This window comes from Schistocerca piceifrons, chromosome 5 (genome assembly GCF_021461385.2).
Source record: "Schistocerca piceifrons isolate TAMUIC-IGC-003096 chromosome 5, iqSchPice1.1, whole genome shotgun sequence".
Lineage (NCBI taxonomy): Eukaryota > Metazoa > Arthropoda > Insecta > Orthoptera > Acrididae > Schistocerca > Schistocerca piceifrons.
Genome location: NC_060142.1, coordinates 570586008 through 570603651, shown reverse-complemented (window position 1 = coordinate 570603651; position 17644 = coordinate 570586008). Strand labels below are relative to the sequence as shown.

Genomic DNA, 17644 nt, shown 5'->3' with positions numbered 1-17644 from the left:
ACCAAGGGGGAAGACCCCGGCTGAGGTACACGGATCAAATCGTGAAAGATGTGGGATGTAACACCTACAAAGAAATGAAGAGAAAGGCTGAAAGACACACAGAATGGAGACAACCTGCCATTGTAGCTGTTGCAAACCAATACTTGGATTGACCAACACAGAAGAAGAAGAAATCACCTCCAAGCACATGTCGCAGGAGGAAGCCGTTAATGTTCATTTTGTTCTGGGCAGAAGATCAGGTATTCTTGAGAGGATGTGAAGACACAAAACAGGATGTCTATACTGACAGGCGTAGTCCACTTCATGGCGCACTTACAACTGTGCAGAACACATCGGATAGTGAACAATATACACTACTTGCCATTAAAATTTCTACACCTAGAAGAAATGCAGATAATAAACGGGTATTCATTGCACAAGTATATTATTCTATAACTGACATGTGATTACATTCCCACGCAATTTGGGTACATAGATCCTGAGAAATCAGTACCCAGAACAACCACCTCTGGCCGTAATAACGGCCTTGATACGCCTGGGCATTGAGTGAAACAGAGCTTGGATGGCGTGTACAGGTACAGCTGCCCATGCAGCTTCAACACGATACCACAGTTCATCAAGAGTAGTGACTGGCGTATTGTGACGAGCCAGTTGTTCGGCCAGCATTGACCAGACTTTTTCAGTTGGTGAGAGATCTGAAGAATGTGCTGGCCAGGGCAGCAGTCGAACGTTTTCTGTATCCAGAAAGGCCCGTACAGGACCTGCAACATGCGGTCGTGCATTATCCTGCTGAAATGTAGGGTTTTGCAGGGATCGAATGAAGGGTAGCGCCACGGGTCGTAACACATCTGAAATGTAACGTCCACTGTTCAAAGTGCCGTCAATGCGAACAAGAGGTGACCGATACGTGTAACCAATGGCACCTCATACCATAACGCCGGGTGATACGCCAGTATGGCGATGACGAATACACGCTTCCAATGTGCGTTCACCGCGATGTCGCCAAACACGGATGCGACCATCATGATGCTGTAAACAGAACCTGGATTCCTCCGAAAAAATGTTTTGCCATTCGTGTACCCAGGTTCGTCGTTGAGTACACCATCGCAGGCGTTCCTGTCTATGATGCAGCGTCAAGGGTAACCACAGCCGTGGTCTCTGAGCTGATAGTCCATGCTGCTGCAAACGTCGTCGAATTGTTCGTGCAGATGGTTGTTGTCTTGGAAACGTCCCCATCTGTTGACTAAGGGATCGTGACGTGGCTTCACGATCCGTTACAGCCATGCGGATAAGATGCCTGTCATTTCGACTGCTAGTGATACGAGGCCGTTGGGATCCAGCACGGCGTTCCGTATTACCCTCCTGAATCCACCGATTCCATATTCTGCTAACAGTCATTGGATCTCGACCAACGAGAGCAGCAATGTCACGATACGATAAACCACAACCGAGATAGGCTACAATCCGACATTTGTCAAAGTCGGAAACATGATGGTACGCATTTCTCCTCTTTACACGAGGCATCACAACAACGTTTCACCAGGCAACGCCGGTCAACTGCTGTTTGCGTATGAGAAATCTGTTCGAAACTTTCCTCATGTCAGCACGTTGTAGGTGTCGCCACCGGCGCCAATCTTATGTGAATGCTCTGTAAAGCTAATCATTTGCATATCATAGCATTTTCTTCCTGTCGGTTAAATTTTGCATCTGTAGCATGTCATCTTCGTGGTGTAGCAATTTTAATGGCCAGTAGTGTAGTTCAGTTTATTTCATTTGCAGACTAATACTTATATTCTTGCACATAGTTTGTTTTTAGTGTGGTTAGTATTTCCAAATACAAGTAGGACAAGTAAGCTGTTGATCTTCATTTTCCCCTGGGCAGCATGTCAAATGTGAGGTGTGGATGCGTGGACGCAAAACATATAGTTTACATTCTCAGTCGAGATCTATTTCTTGGCACAGTTACAACTGTGAAGAAAACATCAGGTAGTAAACTTCGTCATATGTTTGCGGGAAGACCTTTAGACACAGATACAATTACAAACACACTAACGCATATACAATTAAGGTGCCAATGATCACAATATCTGTACCTTTACCCCTAACATCCTGTATATATCACTAGACGTAAATGGTGGATTACTAAAGGGCTTTTATTATAGACAATGGAGAAGTGAGAAGATTGCCCCTGTTTCTTAAGTCAATGAGAAGCTGGTGTTTCTTATTTAGACTGATTTGATAACGTCAGAACACAGAATAAATCCAGGTCCTCCAATAACTGTTTTCAATTTAATCAGCAGTTCATAAAGTAATCTGCCTCGTGCGCCGTACATCGTCCACAATATGTGGTCTCTGGCGACGGTCGTAAGTGTGACTTCGCGCTGCACCATGGGAGCTCGCACGGGCGGACGAGAGAGACATTTCGTAGCTCTAGGCCTTTGGTTAGCAAATCACGTGTCGAGTAGCTGCATGTGTACTTGGGTACGACGACTGGGAATGGAAATTGAAATGTTAACGGTAAACGAAAAGATAGTAAAAATTATTAATTTCTAGGGGTCAGTGTTGAGACTGACAACCGGGCTTGTACTGAAAGTCTCGTATCGTCTGTCAAAAGGCCGCCTCCTGTTCCTTCTGATAGTTTCCCTTAGCTCGGACGCGTCATTCCCGCAGGGAGACTGAGCGGCTGCTGGGTTGTGGTTGCAGGTGCTGGACGGCAAGCTGGGCGACCCCAAGGCGCTGCGGCTGCTGTCCTCGGGCGTGAAGAGCAAGCCGTCCAGCGGCCACCTGCTGCGGCGCAGCGCCTCCTCGGACTCGGCCAACCTGTCGCACCACCGCGAGCGCGACCGCGACCGGGACCGCGGCCACGACGAGAACCGCTGCCCGCCGCCGCCGCCCGGGCTCGCCGACGAGTACGACGAGATCGACCAGATCTACGACTACGTGCGCGGCTTCGCGCCGCTGCCCAAGAACATCCGGTCGCCGTTCGCGGACCCGCAGCCGGCGCCGGCCGCGGCCGACAAGGCGTCGCCCGGCGGGTCGCCGCCGCTGTCGCCCACCTCCGCGCCCGGACACCTGGTGCCGCTCGCCGCAGCGTCGCCGCCCGAGCCGCCGCCCATTGAGACTATCCCCACCAAGAAGATGCAGCACCACGTGAGTACACACTCGCACCGCGCGCTTTGCCGCAGTGCTCTGCGTACGCGAAAGTGAGTACTCGACGACGCACGGTAGGCGGGTGTACCGTTCCGACGTATCATTCCTGACCATATCGCTGGGCTCATTCTCTGTGCTTATGTGGACGTTAGAGCCGGTGACCAGTCACCTGGAAGAGGGAATTTTTCATCTTGGAGGTAATAAGATGGTTTTTCCTTAATCCTTCTGCATGTGTCCACGGTCTACAAGGCTGGCTCACAAGGGGGTAGTCATAAAGTTCAAATTAGCTCCTCGAACAAATCAGTCCTCCTTTACCTGTCCATCTACATCTACATCTACATTTATACTCCGCAAGCCACCCAACGATGTGTGGCGGAGGGGACTTCACGTGTTACTGCCATTACCTCCCTTTCCTCTTCCAGTCGCGTATGGTTTGCGGGAAGAACGACTGCCGAAAAGCCTCCGTGCGCGCTCGAATCTCTCTAATTTTACATTCGTGATCTCCTCGGGAGGTATAAGTCGGGGGAAGCAACATATTCGATACCTCATCCAGAAACGCACGCTCTCGAATCCTGGACATCAGGCTACACCGCGATTCAGAGCGCATCTCTTGCAGAGTCTGTCACTTGAGTTTGCTAAACATCTCCGTAACGCTATCACGCTTACCAAATAACCCTGTGACGAAACGTGCCGCTCTTCTTTTGATCTTTTCTATCTCCTCCGTCAACCCGATCTGGTACGGATCGCACACTGATGAGCAATACTCAAGTATAGATCGAACGAGTGTTTTGTAAACAACCTCCTTTGTTGATGGATTACATTTTCTAAGGACTCTCCCAATGAATCTCAACCTGGCACCCGCCTTACCAACAATTAATTTTATATGATCATTCCACTTCAAATCGTTCCGTACGCATACTCCCAGATATTTTACAGAAGTAACTGCTACCAGTGTTTGTTCCGCTATCATATAATCATACAATAAAGGATCCTTCTTTCTATGTATTCGCAATACATTACATTTATCTACGTTAAGGGTCAATTGCCACTCCCTGCACCAAGTGCCTATCCGCTGCAGATCTTCCTACATTTCGCTGCAATTTTCTAATGCTGCAACTTCTCTGTATACTACAGCATCATCCGCGAAAAGCCGCGTGGAACTTCCGACACTATCCCATAACACTCCCCTGTGACACGCCAGAGGGTACTTTAACGTCTGTAGACGTCTCTCCATTGAGAACAACATGCTGTGTTCTGTTTGCTAAAGCTCTTCAATCCAGCCACACACCTGGTCTGATATTCCGTAGGCTCTTACTTTGTTTATCGGGTGACAGTGCGGATCTGTATCGAACGCCTTCCGGAAGTCGAGGAAAATGGCATCTACCTGGGAGCCTGTATTTAATATTTTCTGGGTCTCACGAACAAATAAAGCGAGTTGGGTCTCACACGATCGATGTTTCCGGAATCCATGTTGATTCCTACAGAGTAGAATCTGGGTTTCCGGGAAGGACATGATACGCGAGCAAAAAACATGTTCTAAAATTCTACAACAGATCGACGTCAGAGATATAGGTCTATAGCTTTGCGCTTCCGCTCGACGACCCTTCTTGAAGACTGGGGCTACCTGGGCTCTTTCCAATCATTTGGAACCCTCCGTTCCTCTAGAGACTTGCGGTACACGGCTGTTAGAAGGGGGGCAAGTTCTTTCGCGTACTCTGTGTAGAATCGAATTGGTATCCCGTCAGGTCCAGTGGACTTTCCTCTGTTGAGTGATATCAGTTGCTTTTCTATTTCTTGGACACTTATTTCGATGTCAGCCATTTTTTCGTTTGTGTGTGTCATGGTAGACAGCAGCCAGTGTGCCTCGAACTCTGAGACTGATATGCTGGAACTTCATCATTTGCAGGGGCATATCTTCTAGAAGGTCTTGGAGGGTGTTCTGGATAAACCCCTGTTGACAGCACTTGTGAGATGTGCTCGAAAAACTTATGCCCCCATCGCACAGTCACCTACAATTGCAGCTCACATATTAAACTGATGCTATTATCTAGCCTGTACTTTTGCATGAGGGTTGCGGTCGCCGTATTTTTGCTGGTCGTGGAAATTTGTTATTGCATCTCATCCAAACGTTGGCTTTTCTGCAAACAAAAGTGAAGAGGCAAACAAGGGTTGGCAGTTTGTGCAACGAACCAGCGGCAAAATATCTCCCGTGGTGGATGATTGGCAGGCACAAGCCCTGCACACTTTGTAGATGATGCAGATACTTCAGTTGCTCGTGAAGTATCCTCTATGATGAACTTGGAGATCCATCAAATGCCAGGGCCATTTGTCTTGTGCTTATACCTGGCTCACTCATCTTCGCCAGATAGCAGCCAGTGTGCACTCATTTTGTTAGGCGTACGAGCAACATGTGATCTTCCTCTGTAAATAGTTTGTGGGGCTAAGGATCCTGTCTCGGCAACACGACGACACAAAGGACCAAGGTTGGATGATTCGGCAGTCTTCGGTCTGGAAACGGCGTCTCCGTTACCATTTCCGTGGCTTTACATAGAAATCATGTCTCCTTGCTCACGAAATGAACGTCTTATCCTATTTGTAAGGAACACTTGCAGTTAACTCACTACCTGTAGTACAAGTACGCAATGGACACGTCGAAGACTGACGAATGTAAACAATCTCCCTGATAACACAACGTCATCGAGGATACATTGAGTCAAACGGGTTCATAGGTACGTGGTGTTGTTTGGCTGTACCTGGAAAGCCGTTGAACATCAACTCTCAATAAAAACTCGGAAACGAAGGATTTTCGGTCATATGTTTACATCACCTTTTTTCTTGATTCAGTGTGAAGAAAAGTTTGTAAAAGTATATATACAGGGTGTTACAAAAAGGTACGGCCAAACTTTCAGGAAACATTCCTCACACACAAATTAAGAAAAAATGTTATGTGGACATGTGTCCGGAAACGCTTAATTTCCATGTTAGAGCTCATTTTAGTTTCATCAGTATGTACTGTACTTCCTCGATTCACCGCCATCATTTCATATGGGATACTCTACTTGTGCTGCTAGAACATGTGCCTTTACAAGTACGACACAACATGTGGTTCATGCACGATGGAGCTCCTGCACATTTCAGTCGAAGTGTTCGTACGCTTCTCAACAACAGATTCGGTGACCGATGGATTGGTAGAGGCGGACCAATTCCACGGCCTCCACGCTCTCCTGATCTCAACCCTCTTAACTTTCATTTATGGGGGCATTTGAAAGCTCTTGTCTACGCAATCCCAGTACCAAATGTAGAGACTCTTCGTGCTCGTATTGTGGACGGCTGTGATACAATACGCCATTCTCCAGGGCTGCATCAGCGCATCGGGGATTCCATGCGACGGAGGGTGGATGCATGTATCCTCGCTAACGGAGGACATTTTGAACATTTCCTATAACAAAGTGTTTGAAGTCACGCTGGTACGTTCTGTTGCTGTGTGTTTCCATTCCATGATTAATGTGAGTTGGAGAGAAGTAATAAAATGAGCTCTAACATGGAAAGTAAGCGTTTCCGGACACATGTCCACATAACATATTTTCTTTTTTTGTGTGTGGGGAATGTTTCCTGAAAGTTTAGCCGTACCTTTTTGTAACACCCTGTATATATATATATATATAAAAGATTTTATCAGTTTTTTATATGTGATGCAATAAATGGACAAAAACTGGGACATGTGATACACATATATAAGGTAATTCAGTTGCTCCTCCCTTTTGTGCCACATGTAACTCCTTCAAAAGCCAAGCGCGAAATTTTCTTATTCTCTCGCTCATTATGCCCAAACTGCTAGTCCTGCACAATAATGAGCAGGACCTTATTGTATGAAATTTAATGTAGTTAAAATTTTTAGTGGGATTCGTTTTCGCTGGAGGTCACACTTTTCGAGTTGTTCAAGAAAAACGCATTTGAAGGTCACTTTTGTACGTTTTTCTTGAATAATTAGAAAACTATGGTCACTAGGGAAAACGTATCGCAGTACACATTTCAACTATATTATAAATTTGCTACAAAGAAATCCCGTTCATTTTTTGTATGGGACTAGTAGTACGCGCGTAGCCAGCGAGAGAAATGAAAATTTGGCCCGTGGTTTGTGAAGGCATTGCAGATTGCGTAGGTAGGTGCAGCTGAATCACGCAGCGTATGTCTGCCGCAAGCCACACACACACTGAAGAAACAGCGGCATCTTAAAACGGTGGACTAACAGCCTGTAAGTCAGTATTTGAAGTCTGTCAGCGGTTGGCGGCAGCATCTACATCCACATCTACATACTCCGCAATCCACCTTACGGTGCGTGGCGGCGGGTACCTCGTAACACAACTAGCATCTTCACTCCCTGTTCCACTCCCAGACAGAACGAGGGAAAAATGACCGCCTATATGCCTCTGTACGAGCCCTAATCTCTCTTATCTTATCTTTGTGGTCTTTCCGCGAAATACAAGTTGGCGACAGTAAAATTGTACTGCAGTCAGCCTCAAATGCTCGTTCTCTAAATTTCCTCAGTAGCGATTCACGGAAAGAACGCCTCCTTTCCTCCAGAGACTCCCACCCGAGTTCCTGCAGCATTTCCGTAACATTCGCGTGATGATCAAACCTACCAGTAACAAATGTAGCAGCCCGCCTCTGAATTGCTTCTATGTCCTCCCTCAATCCGACCTGATAGGGATCCCAAACGCTCGAGCAGTACTCAAGAATAGGTCGTATTAGTGATTTATAAGCGGTCTCCTTTACAGATGAACCACATCTTCCCAAAATTCTAACAATGAACCGAAGACGACTATCCGCCTTCCCCACAACTGCCATTACACGCTTGTCTCACTTCATATCGCTCTGCAATGTTACGCTCAAATATTTAATCGACGTGACTGTGTCAAGCGATACACTACTAATGGAGTATTCAAACATTACAGGATTCTTTTTCCTATTCATCTGCATTGATTTACATTTATCTATATTTAGAGTTAGCTGCCATTCTTTACACCGTACACCAATCCTGTCCAGCAGCTGACGCCTGTTTTCGTTTCGTGTGCAGAAGGCGGAGAAGAGGACGCGGCGCAAGGACAAAGACGCCGGTGTCGCGGTGCCCACGGTGAAGGAGAAGTCGCCGAGCGGGGGCGGCGGGGGCGGCGGCCTGTACATCAAGCACGGCGGCAGCGGCGCGCAGCACGGCCGCCAGCTGCTGCACCGCCAGAAGAGCGCCTCCGCCAACGCGGCCAGCCGGCCGGGGTCGCCGCCGCTCGGCGTCCGCTACAAGTCGCTCTCCAACCTGCAGGTACCGGCGCTGTACTAGGCGGAGTACACCCGCTCCCATTAGTGTGACGGCAATATCACTTCTCATTTCATCAAGGGGAGTGAGTTGTTACTGGAATCAACGACTACACGAGGCGTGTGAGAGAAGTAATGAGAATCAGTTTTTGTATACCAAAGTTTTTAATCTGTTTCAAACAACAATAATGTCCCTCTATGAGTAGTTCTCTTTGGCAGCTATACAACGGCGCAGTCATTGTTCCTTATCTTGGTAGCAGTGGTGAAAGTTTTCAATTGGTAGAGCCTTTAACACACCGATCAGACTCTTTTCAAATTTTTTCCGAGTCGCAAAATGACATGCTTTTAAGACACTTTTCAATTTCGGGAGGAGAAAAAAGTCACAAACACTCAGATCAGTTGAACAGAGATATCAAGATAGTAACTTTTCTCGAAAGAACAGATATAATTGACGACCGTGCAGCTTCTCTAAAATAAATGATGATTAATTGAAACCCTCAGCTGCCGACAGGTGTCGTCCTGTTTACATGGCAGACGCTCTATCCATCCGAGCCACCGAGTACACAGATGAATAGCGCGCCTGCAGGGACTTATCCCTTGCACGCTTCCCGTGAAACCCACATTCCCAACTGTCCACAATCTTCATACGTAATGTACCTAACAGACAGTATGAAGATAGAATTGTCACTATCTTCATATATATAGTTAAAGGCTACCCAGCCATTGACCTTCGTCTGTGCGAATGTGCACAGGTTGCCCGAACTCTTACTGAAATCGTCACCTTAGTGTGCGCGAGTAATGAGTGGATGGGCAAATATCTATTACGTACATTACGTATGTAGATTGTGGACAGTTGGGAATGAGGGTCTCACGGGAAGCGTGCAAGTGATAAATCCCTGCAGGCGCGCTATTCATCTGTGTACCCGGTGGCCCAGCTGGATAGAGCGTCTGGCATGTAAGTAGGAGATCCCGGGTTCGAGTCCCGGTCGGGGCACACGTTTTCAGCTGTCCCCATCGAGGTATATCTACAACACGTATCGGCAGCTGAGAGTTTCAATTAATAATCAGTTGAACAGAGAGCTTCTGAAACAACAGAAATGGCATTTAAGCTCAAAAATTCCGTGATGGGAGTTGCCATTTGACATGGGGCGTTGTCACAATGCAGCATCCACTTCTCTTCATTGTCCGTTCTCACTCGATTCACCCTTTTACTGAGCCTTTCAAGGACATCTTTGTAAAACACGTGGGTGACAGTTTGTTCTGGAGGAACAATCTCACAAGGTCAAGCGCAAGCAGGTGTTCGACTTTTCTAAAGTTAGAGGTCTCCCTGAGCGAGGTTCATTTTCGTTCTACAATATATTCAGCAAGCCACTTAATTTTGTGTGGCGGAGGGTACTTTCGGTACCACTAACTGATCCTTCCAATCTTGTTCCATTGGCAAATAGTGTGTTGGAAGAATGACTGTCGGTAAGCCTCTGCATTGGCTCTCTCGAATTTTCTCCTCGTGGTCAGTATGCGAGATATATGTGGGGGGGGGGGGGGGGGAGGGGGAAGTAATACGTTGTCCGACTCCTCCTGAAAAGTGCTGTCCCGAAATTTCAATAGTAACTCTCTCCATGATGCACAACGCCTCTCTTGTAACGTTTGCCAATGGAGTTTGTTTACTATCTCCGTAACGCCCTCTCGGCAGCTATACGATCCCAGACGAAACGCGCCGCTCTATGTTGGATCTTATCTATCTCCTCAATCAGTCCTACCTGATAAAGATCCCATCCGGATGAACAATACAAAAAATCGGGCGCACATGCACCTTATAAACCACTTCCTTTGTAGATGAGTTTCATTTCATTAAGAGTCTTCCGGTGAATCTGACTCTGATATCTGTTTTTCCCACTATCTTTTTTATGTGGTCATTCCACTTAAAGTCACTCTGGATAGTTGCGCCTGGATATTTTACGGCATTAGTCATCAATAGTGTAGCTGTAAAGCAGTGGACTTCTTTTTCTGTGTATAAGAAATTTGTTACATTTATTTATCCCATGATCAACTGCCAGAGCCTGCACCATTCATCAATTCTGTGCAGGTCATTCTGCAAATTCTTACTATCTTCTGGCGTTGCTACTTTGGTATAGACAACTGCAACATTTGCGACTGGCCTTAAAGAGCGTCCGACGCTTTGTGCTAGATCATTTATATATACTGTAAACAGCAACTGCCCTATCACACTTCCCTGTGGTACTCCGGACATTACCTTCACATCTAGCGACTTTGTTCCGTGAAGAGCGACGTGTTGAGTTATATCCGCAAGAAAGTTTTGAATACAATCACAAGTCTGCTACGATACTCCGTGAGCTCTTATTTTTTTCACTAAACGGCAGTGCGGGACGGTGCCAATATGTTCTCGGCCTTCCAAAACTGATTTGTACCAACGGAAGACGCGCTCTTGATGAGGAATGTTCCCCGTAGGTCTGTTTCAACTTTTCAAAGGTCACAATTGCGGATTCCACAAGCTTAACACAAAACTTGATGCCATAACTTTGTTCTAAATTCCACTGTTCCATTTTCGTAACACACATCAAAAACGCAACTTCTCCTACGGCGCTCGTAAAAATTATGTGATGGCTGCACATAGCTGAAACTCGGACTGAGCATTTGGAAGGGACAAATACACCGGTCTACACAAGTAGAACAACACAGCATTGCCGGACCGCTCGCAGAGTTGTCAGTCTCATTACTTTTCTCACACACCTTGTAGGTCCCCGAGTAACACTTACAAGCACGCCGTATTCATAGTAATTTATAAGTGGCAATCAAAAAGTTTCCGTTTGAAAGTCGTATTATCCATAATCGGCATGCCAATTAGATCAAATCGTCGTGAGTATTGAGGCAGTCATCCCACTGACGCACCACGATTGAAGATACCCGTTTGTTAAGACACTGTGGTCAAGTTGCGTGAAGAAGTCCGTAACTGCATGGTGCACGTCCTCGCCCGACACGAACTGTTGACCCTTGAAGGCCTTTCTAAACGCACCGAAGGCGTGTTATTCGCATGGGGAGAGATCAGGACTTAGTTGGTCCGTAGCGGTCGAAGCTGCCCTCCCAGATCGACCAGCGTCTTGTGCCGAAGATACGGCGGTGTCATCTTGGAATACAAATGTTTCCACAGGTTTCTCATAATGAAGATCTACACGAAAGATTGAAAGAAACATAGAGGCTCATGTTCATGGCAGCTGAATGAGCGGGACCAAATGATGATACGAACAACGCCTGCGAAACATCCTAGAATAACTTCTGACCTGAAGAACACCCTCCAGAATCTCAGAGTTAATCGCCACAATGGACATTCACTGCAGTGGACGCCTCGGTTTATTTGAGAAAGAGGAAACTTACACATCTTCGAACCACACCACACGCCTCCAATCCGTTACCGTCCAGTTCCTGTGGTTGTTTAATCAACTGAAGACGTACAGGTTATTATCCACTGTAACAATAGCCTTTTGCGAAGTACCCAGCTGAAATTGCTCAGGTAATGCAAGTCCTTTCGCAATATTCGCTGGAAGACTGTTAGAAATGGACCAGCATTCACCGACAGCAGCAGTTTCTGTCGAGTTAGAAACCGATTGTCACTGACAGTACGTCACACACGTCTCCGGCCCCTGTCGGTTAGGATCTTCTCGCGACCGCCGTTCTTGTGGCGTTTTGCATGGCGGCGAGTGGTACACCAATCCTTGTAGACACATTGGACAGCCCGCAGTGTTACACCAACAAATCGGCAACTTCATTCATGGCGTGATCGTAGGCACATCCACAGACGATGCCTCATTTCTGCCATTCTGTCACGTCTGCACGTCGACACAACTTACCGCACGAGTTCCATAACGCCGACTGGCACCTGCATACAACTTCACTGCCATTACTTACGTCACAGGTAGGGTCACGAGACCGGCCGTTGCCAGTTATTCATTATTTGCACCTTCACAGAGCGACATGTATGATCCTTTAAGGCGCTGACTAATATTTTGTCCGGTGATCTTAAAAGTATTGTAATAATGTACACTTGTATGAAAAAGCATACATATCAAACGAAAAGAAATAAATATAAGGTATTTCACCAGACCAGCATATATTTTACAAGTGAAAGGCGTTTGCTGAATTGTGTGCACTGTAATGTCAAATAAAACTATCAATAAGTGATATGCATCACCAATATACATTTATTTGACGTTTACGATTGGGCCATTAAAATTAGCATATCGGTCGAAAGGGGTGAAGTGTTTAAGTTTTATTAATTAATTACGATATAGACTGAACTGTTACATAAATAAAATCTAGAAATGTGCCAGTGGTCCTGTAAACTGTCTTTGAAAAAACCTGAGATGCTTTTATAAGTGTAATACCTGTAATTTGGCATACTATTGAAATTAAGAACTGGCTGTTTACATAACCAAATGTTGTAGTAGGACCTTTTATGCTTTCTTCTTACGTTTTCAGATGGCTCTGCTATCTTAGCTTTTGTCATGCCTATGTTTATCAGACATAACATTGTTCGGTCGTGGTCTAAACTATAGGATGGGAATATCACCCATAATTATTGTTCGAATTTCAACGATTTCACCTCTTCACATCTCATGGTATGCTGTATTTACCAGACAATGATACTTTTTAGCCAGACTAAATTTTTTCTTGGGTAACACAGTGACAAAGACAATACGCAGTAATCGGATTTCCAGATTTTTTGTATTTATGTTATGGTACGTGATGTTCAGAACTCAAATTGCAGTTCCACGAAGAAATTCGGTGCAGCTCTCAAAAATTCTCGAGAATGTCGGCTTTGAAGATTTCCGAGCGTCTTTAATTCCGTAATTCAATGCCGATTTTTCAACTGTAGTGTGGCCCTGTGACAGAATGCTTGCCTGCCATATGGGAGATCTGCACTCGATTCTTGGCTATGGTAAATTTTTAAACAAAGATGTAATTTCTATGATCATTTCAATGGAGAGTAAAATATAAAAGTGTGAAGAAGATTTAAATTATGTGTTTCTTCAACTTAAACGGTGTTTATTAACAATCTTTCTGAAAGATGAGTAATTGAGAATTTATATTTGCAATGAATACTGGATTTTTGTGTGCGATATGTATTTCGGAATAAGATGACGTGCAGATTTCATGAACATAACAATTAGATATGTGTTACTTTGCATATATTTGATGAATTTTATATTTAAACGACGTAGATATTGCAAGTGGACGAGAACAAATGAAAAACATTCTGACCAAAAGGAGACTCAGATCAGCGATGAAACAGCTACCAGTCACAAGGGCTACCGACTTTTTCCCATCTTTATGTCTTTTGCGCTTCACTAAATTGCTCGTGAAACAACTTTGTTTAAAAATTTTCTGTAGCTGGGAATCGAACGCAGGCATCTAGTGGACACACGACCATTATACCACACAGCCAAGCTGCCTGTCGAAAAGTTGGTTACTAAAGACACTTGAAAAGCTTCAAAGTCGATTTACTCGAGAAATTTTTAGATTTACGTCTAACTGTTTTGTCAGACTGCCAAGTTCTGAACTTCAACTACTATAAATATAAAACATAAATAATTAAAATAAAAAAACGAAAATCCGAGTATCTTGTTGAGCTCTTTGTGAGGTTAAATCCATAAAAAATTAATGTCCTTTTTTCAGCGTAAGAAATTCTCAGCCGTATTGCACGTTTCCCTAGTTACTGTTTCCAAATATTTGAATTTTGCTTGGACTGATCCACAATTTTTGTTACTGTAGTTTTGCGTCAGTTCATTTCATGTACCTTTCCAGGTTGTACTATGAACTTTATTTGATTTCAGAATCTTGTCTCGTCGTGTAATTACGCATTTTTCTTCACTGCGTATGTGTTCACGAATATTTAAAAATTTCTGTTAATTGTTTGTAGTCCAGTTTTACCAAACGTCGTGGAGAATGTCTGAATTTGTTACATGTGAAATCGTCGTACTTATTAACCCAACTCGATTTACCCCCCCTCCCCCCCCCCGAGTATCAGTACCGTATTTATATCCCCACTCTCTGATATAGCAAACTGAATGCGACAGGTGACAGGGCTACGACTTGTCAAACGTCTGAAGTTATTTAAGTGGGCTTAGGAATTAAAAATATTAACGCTGGGGGCCATATCTTTCAGAATCTGTTCCTATTTGTAATGTGCGTTACATATTCATTATTTTCTTTCTGTATTTCTCCCTCTCTTTCATAGTTCATCCATGAAACGTATTACGTACGTTCTGTCTTGGGGGAGAAAACTCAGGGACGTGTATCGTTACAAATATATTCTATCACAGGAATGCAAACATATTTTGTGCAAATAACTGACACCGCGCGGCCATTGTCCATTCGAAAGAAAACAGGAGTTCACGTGTCATTTGCCGATGACTACTAATCATGGCACACACACTGCAAGAAGTAATATACAAAGCGGATTCCCACTCCGTCCACCGCAGTAACCTATAACAATAAAATTTCCGCTCATTCCGCGTTAAGAAACCAATTATATCAACGATTTTTAAAATTATGTTTAATGTCATGCTCAGTGAGCACTCATGACAAAATATAAGTGACTCTGGACAGCAAAATACACCAATAGACCGAGAAGGAGGTCACTGTGACCGTGGCCGAAAAGTTGCCTTGACGGGTAATAGTTTTTTTACGATATGGTGCGGTACCATTCGCAGAAAAGTTTTATGCCAACTAACTTTGACTGTGACGCAAAATTAGTAGTTATTAACGGTCGTTAAAAGAAAAGCGGAAAAGATTATTTCTTTACTCGACGCCGTAGCTAAATCTCCTCCAATTATATTAAACAGATAGCACGAAACGCGGCGCCTGTTTTTTTCATCATTTTATTTAGCTATTGTTCTGCTATAACATGCTTAGCAATTACGCGACTGTAGTGGATAACGTTAAAGAGTTCGAATGTACTCATTTCTGGCATGCAACAACGAGGTATTGTGAAGCGAGTGATTTTGTCGGCTGACTCGCGCTTTGGCTTGTCTTTCAGCAAGCGATGGAGGTGGACGGCACGCTGGACTCCAGCCACTCCGGTGGCCGGACGTCGGGCGACTCCGGGGCGGGCGCGAAGCTGCCCGAGAAGCGGTCACGGCGGCTCAGCCGTCCGCGCTCGCTCACCAACCTGGTCTGGGAGCTGAGGGGCGGCGGGGGCGACAAGGGCCACAACCACGCGCCGCCCCCCGCCGGCCCTCAGCTGCCGGCGGCGGCGCCTGCGGGCGCGGCGGTAGGCCGTAAGCCCAAGCTGTCCCTGGGCGGCGGCGGCGGCAGCAGCCACAAGCGCCTGGGCACTCTCTACCTGTAGGCTGGAGCCGTGGCGCCTGACGTGCAGGCAACCCACACACCAGCCTCGTGTCGCAGAGAGCAGCAGCAGCAGGCGCCGAACTTCAGTTTCTACGCATATTTGTGATTCTAGCATTCCGCGATGTGATTTTTCGTTGTGTTCGATGTACGCGTTTTTGCCCACCATACGCAGATTAATTATGAGGCGAGTGATGACTCGGTTATAGTTATTTAGCGCTTCGTATTTCTTTCAAAGCGACAGTGACTCTTACGTAGAAATTTAAGCAAATTCTGAAAAATATATATGTATATTATATGTGTCTTCGTATATGATGAAATACGTTTCTGCATAGTTAACCACATATGGACGCTCAGCAGAGTTTGTATTTCTCCCAGCGCGAAACTTATAAGCAAAGTGCTCAACAACAAATTTTTGTTTAAGTGATTGTGGCAAATGATATTATGTGCCATGAATTCTCATTTACCCAACCGGAAGGCAAAGGCAATATTTTTGTTCTTCCTTATAATTTAAGATTACTTTGTTCAATTGTAATAACACATAACATGAACAATAAAGGCTACTGACACTTTGAAACCGTCTTGGTAATTTACTCCACAAATCTCCTTTCTAACATTGTTTTAAAAAGATTGTTATGCACGTCAGACAACTAAATGAGAATAAAATTAAAGAGATAATTTAAAACCCCAATAAAATCTACTATGCAACAGCAAATATCTTAGAGAAGAAATATCTACTAGAAGACAAAACAGGTATCTACATGTCACTTGTATGGCGCAATTACGTGATGATGTTACAGATTGTCGGGGATAATGATGAACGATTAATCTATCAATCTCAGGTGAGGTAACTGGTCCAGAAACGACCCAGCCGAAAATTATAAGCGTAAATCGTTTGATACCTCTGACAGAGAACCGCTTCTACTGCAAGATCTTTCCTTTCCATATTTTGGGAGGAGGATATATGGACCAAAACAAGAAAAATAATTGTCTTGCAAACATGCTCTCAAACGAATACCGCAAGATCTGTGAGGGCTTGTTCAATAGAAGAGATGCATTTCACAATAGCAAAGATGGGCACATGGTCATAACGCTAAAGGTACACACGTTGGAGCCCATGTTTACCGGACATTTTTTACTTTTTTGGTCCATATCTCCTCCCAAAATATGGAAACCCAACAGCTTTCAATAGAAGAGGTCCATCGTCAGACATAGCAGAACGATTTTCACCTGTAATCTTATACTCAGTCGTTTGCGGATATGGGTCTCCTGTTTGAAATTGATACAATTATGTTTCTGCGGCATCCCTGATCGATTGTAACGTCACCATGGAATTACCGTGTACAACCAGTTCTAACAAGTACATATGATAAAAAATGAAGTAGACTTCATATTATTCTAGGTGAAAGTACTGTGCAAAACTTTTACAGCGGTATAGGATCATTTCAGTAGAGAATCCAAAAAATGTTAAACTATGTAAGTTTTTTATAAATCCTAACACTATAGTAAAGATAAAAGGTAGAAAATTAATTCTATTAGTCATACAATGAGATTGCAAGGAGACAGATGTAAGAAAATCTGATACGTAAGAAAGTAACTGAGAACGTCACAGGAAGAGAACAATAATAATGCTGTGACAACAAGGGTTGCATACAGCTCCAAAATAGAATATCACATCAGTTCGAAAGGAAGTGGATGGTCCATTATCGAAATTGCCTTTAACCATAGCTCTGAATAGTTTTCTCTTCGACAATATAGTGGTACGGGATAAGACAGCAGTAGAAACACAACTAGAACTTTGGAATAAATAATCAACAAAATAAGT

General features: G+C 44.6%; 1 protein-coding gene across 1 annotated transcript in view; it reads left to right on the top strand.

Annotated features, from left to right (window-relative positions):
- LOC124798574 overlaps positions 1-16396 on the top strand; it is a 181299-nt gene extending 164903 nt beyond the window's left edge. Inside the window, exons 5-7 of the mRNA XM_047262036.1 lie at positions 2704-3150; positions 8228-8467; positions 15512-16396. Of these exons, the coding sequence (XP_047117992.1) occupies positions 2704-3150; positions 8228-8467; positions 15512-15823 (999 nt within the window). The 3' untranslated portion in view covers positions 15824-16396. The remainder of the gene's footprint in view (positions 1-2703; positions 3151-8227; positions 8468-15511) is intronic.
- Positions 16397-17644: the final 1248 nt, after the last annotated feature.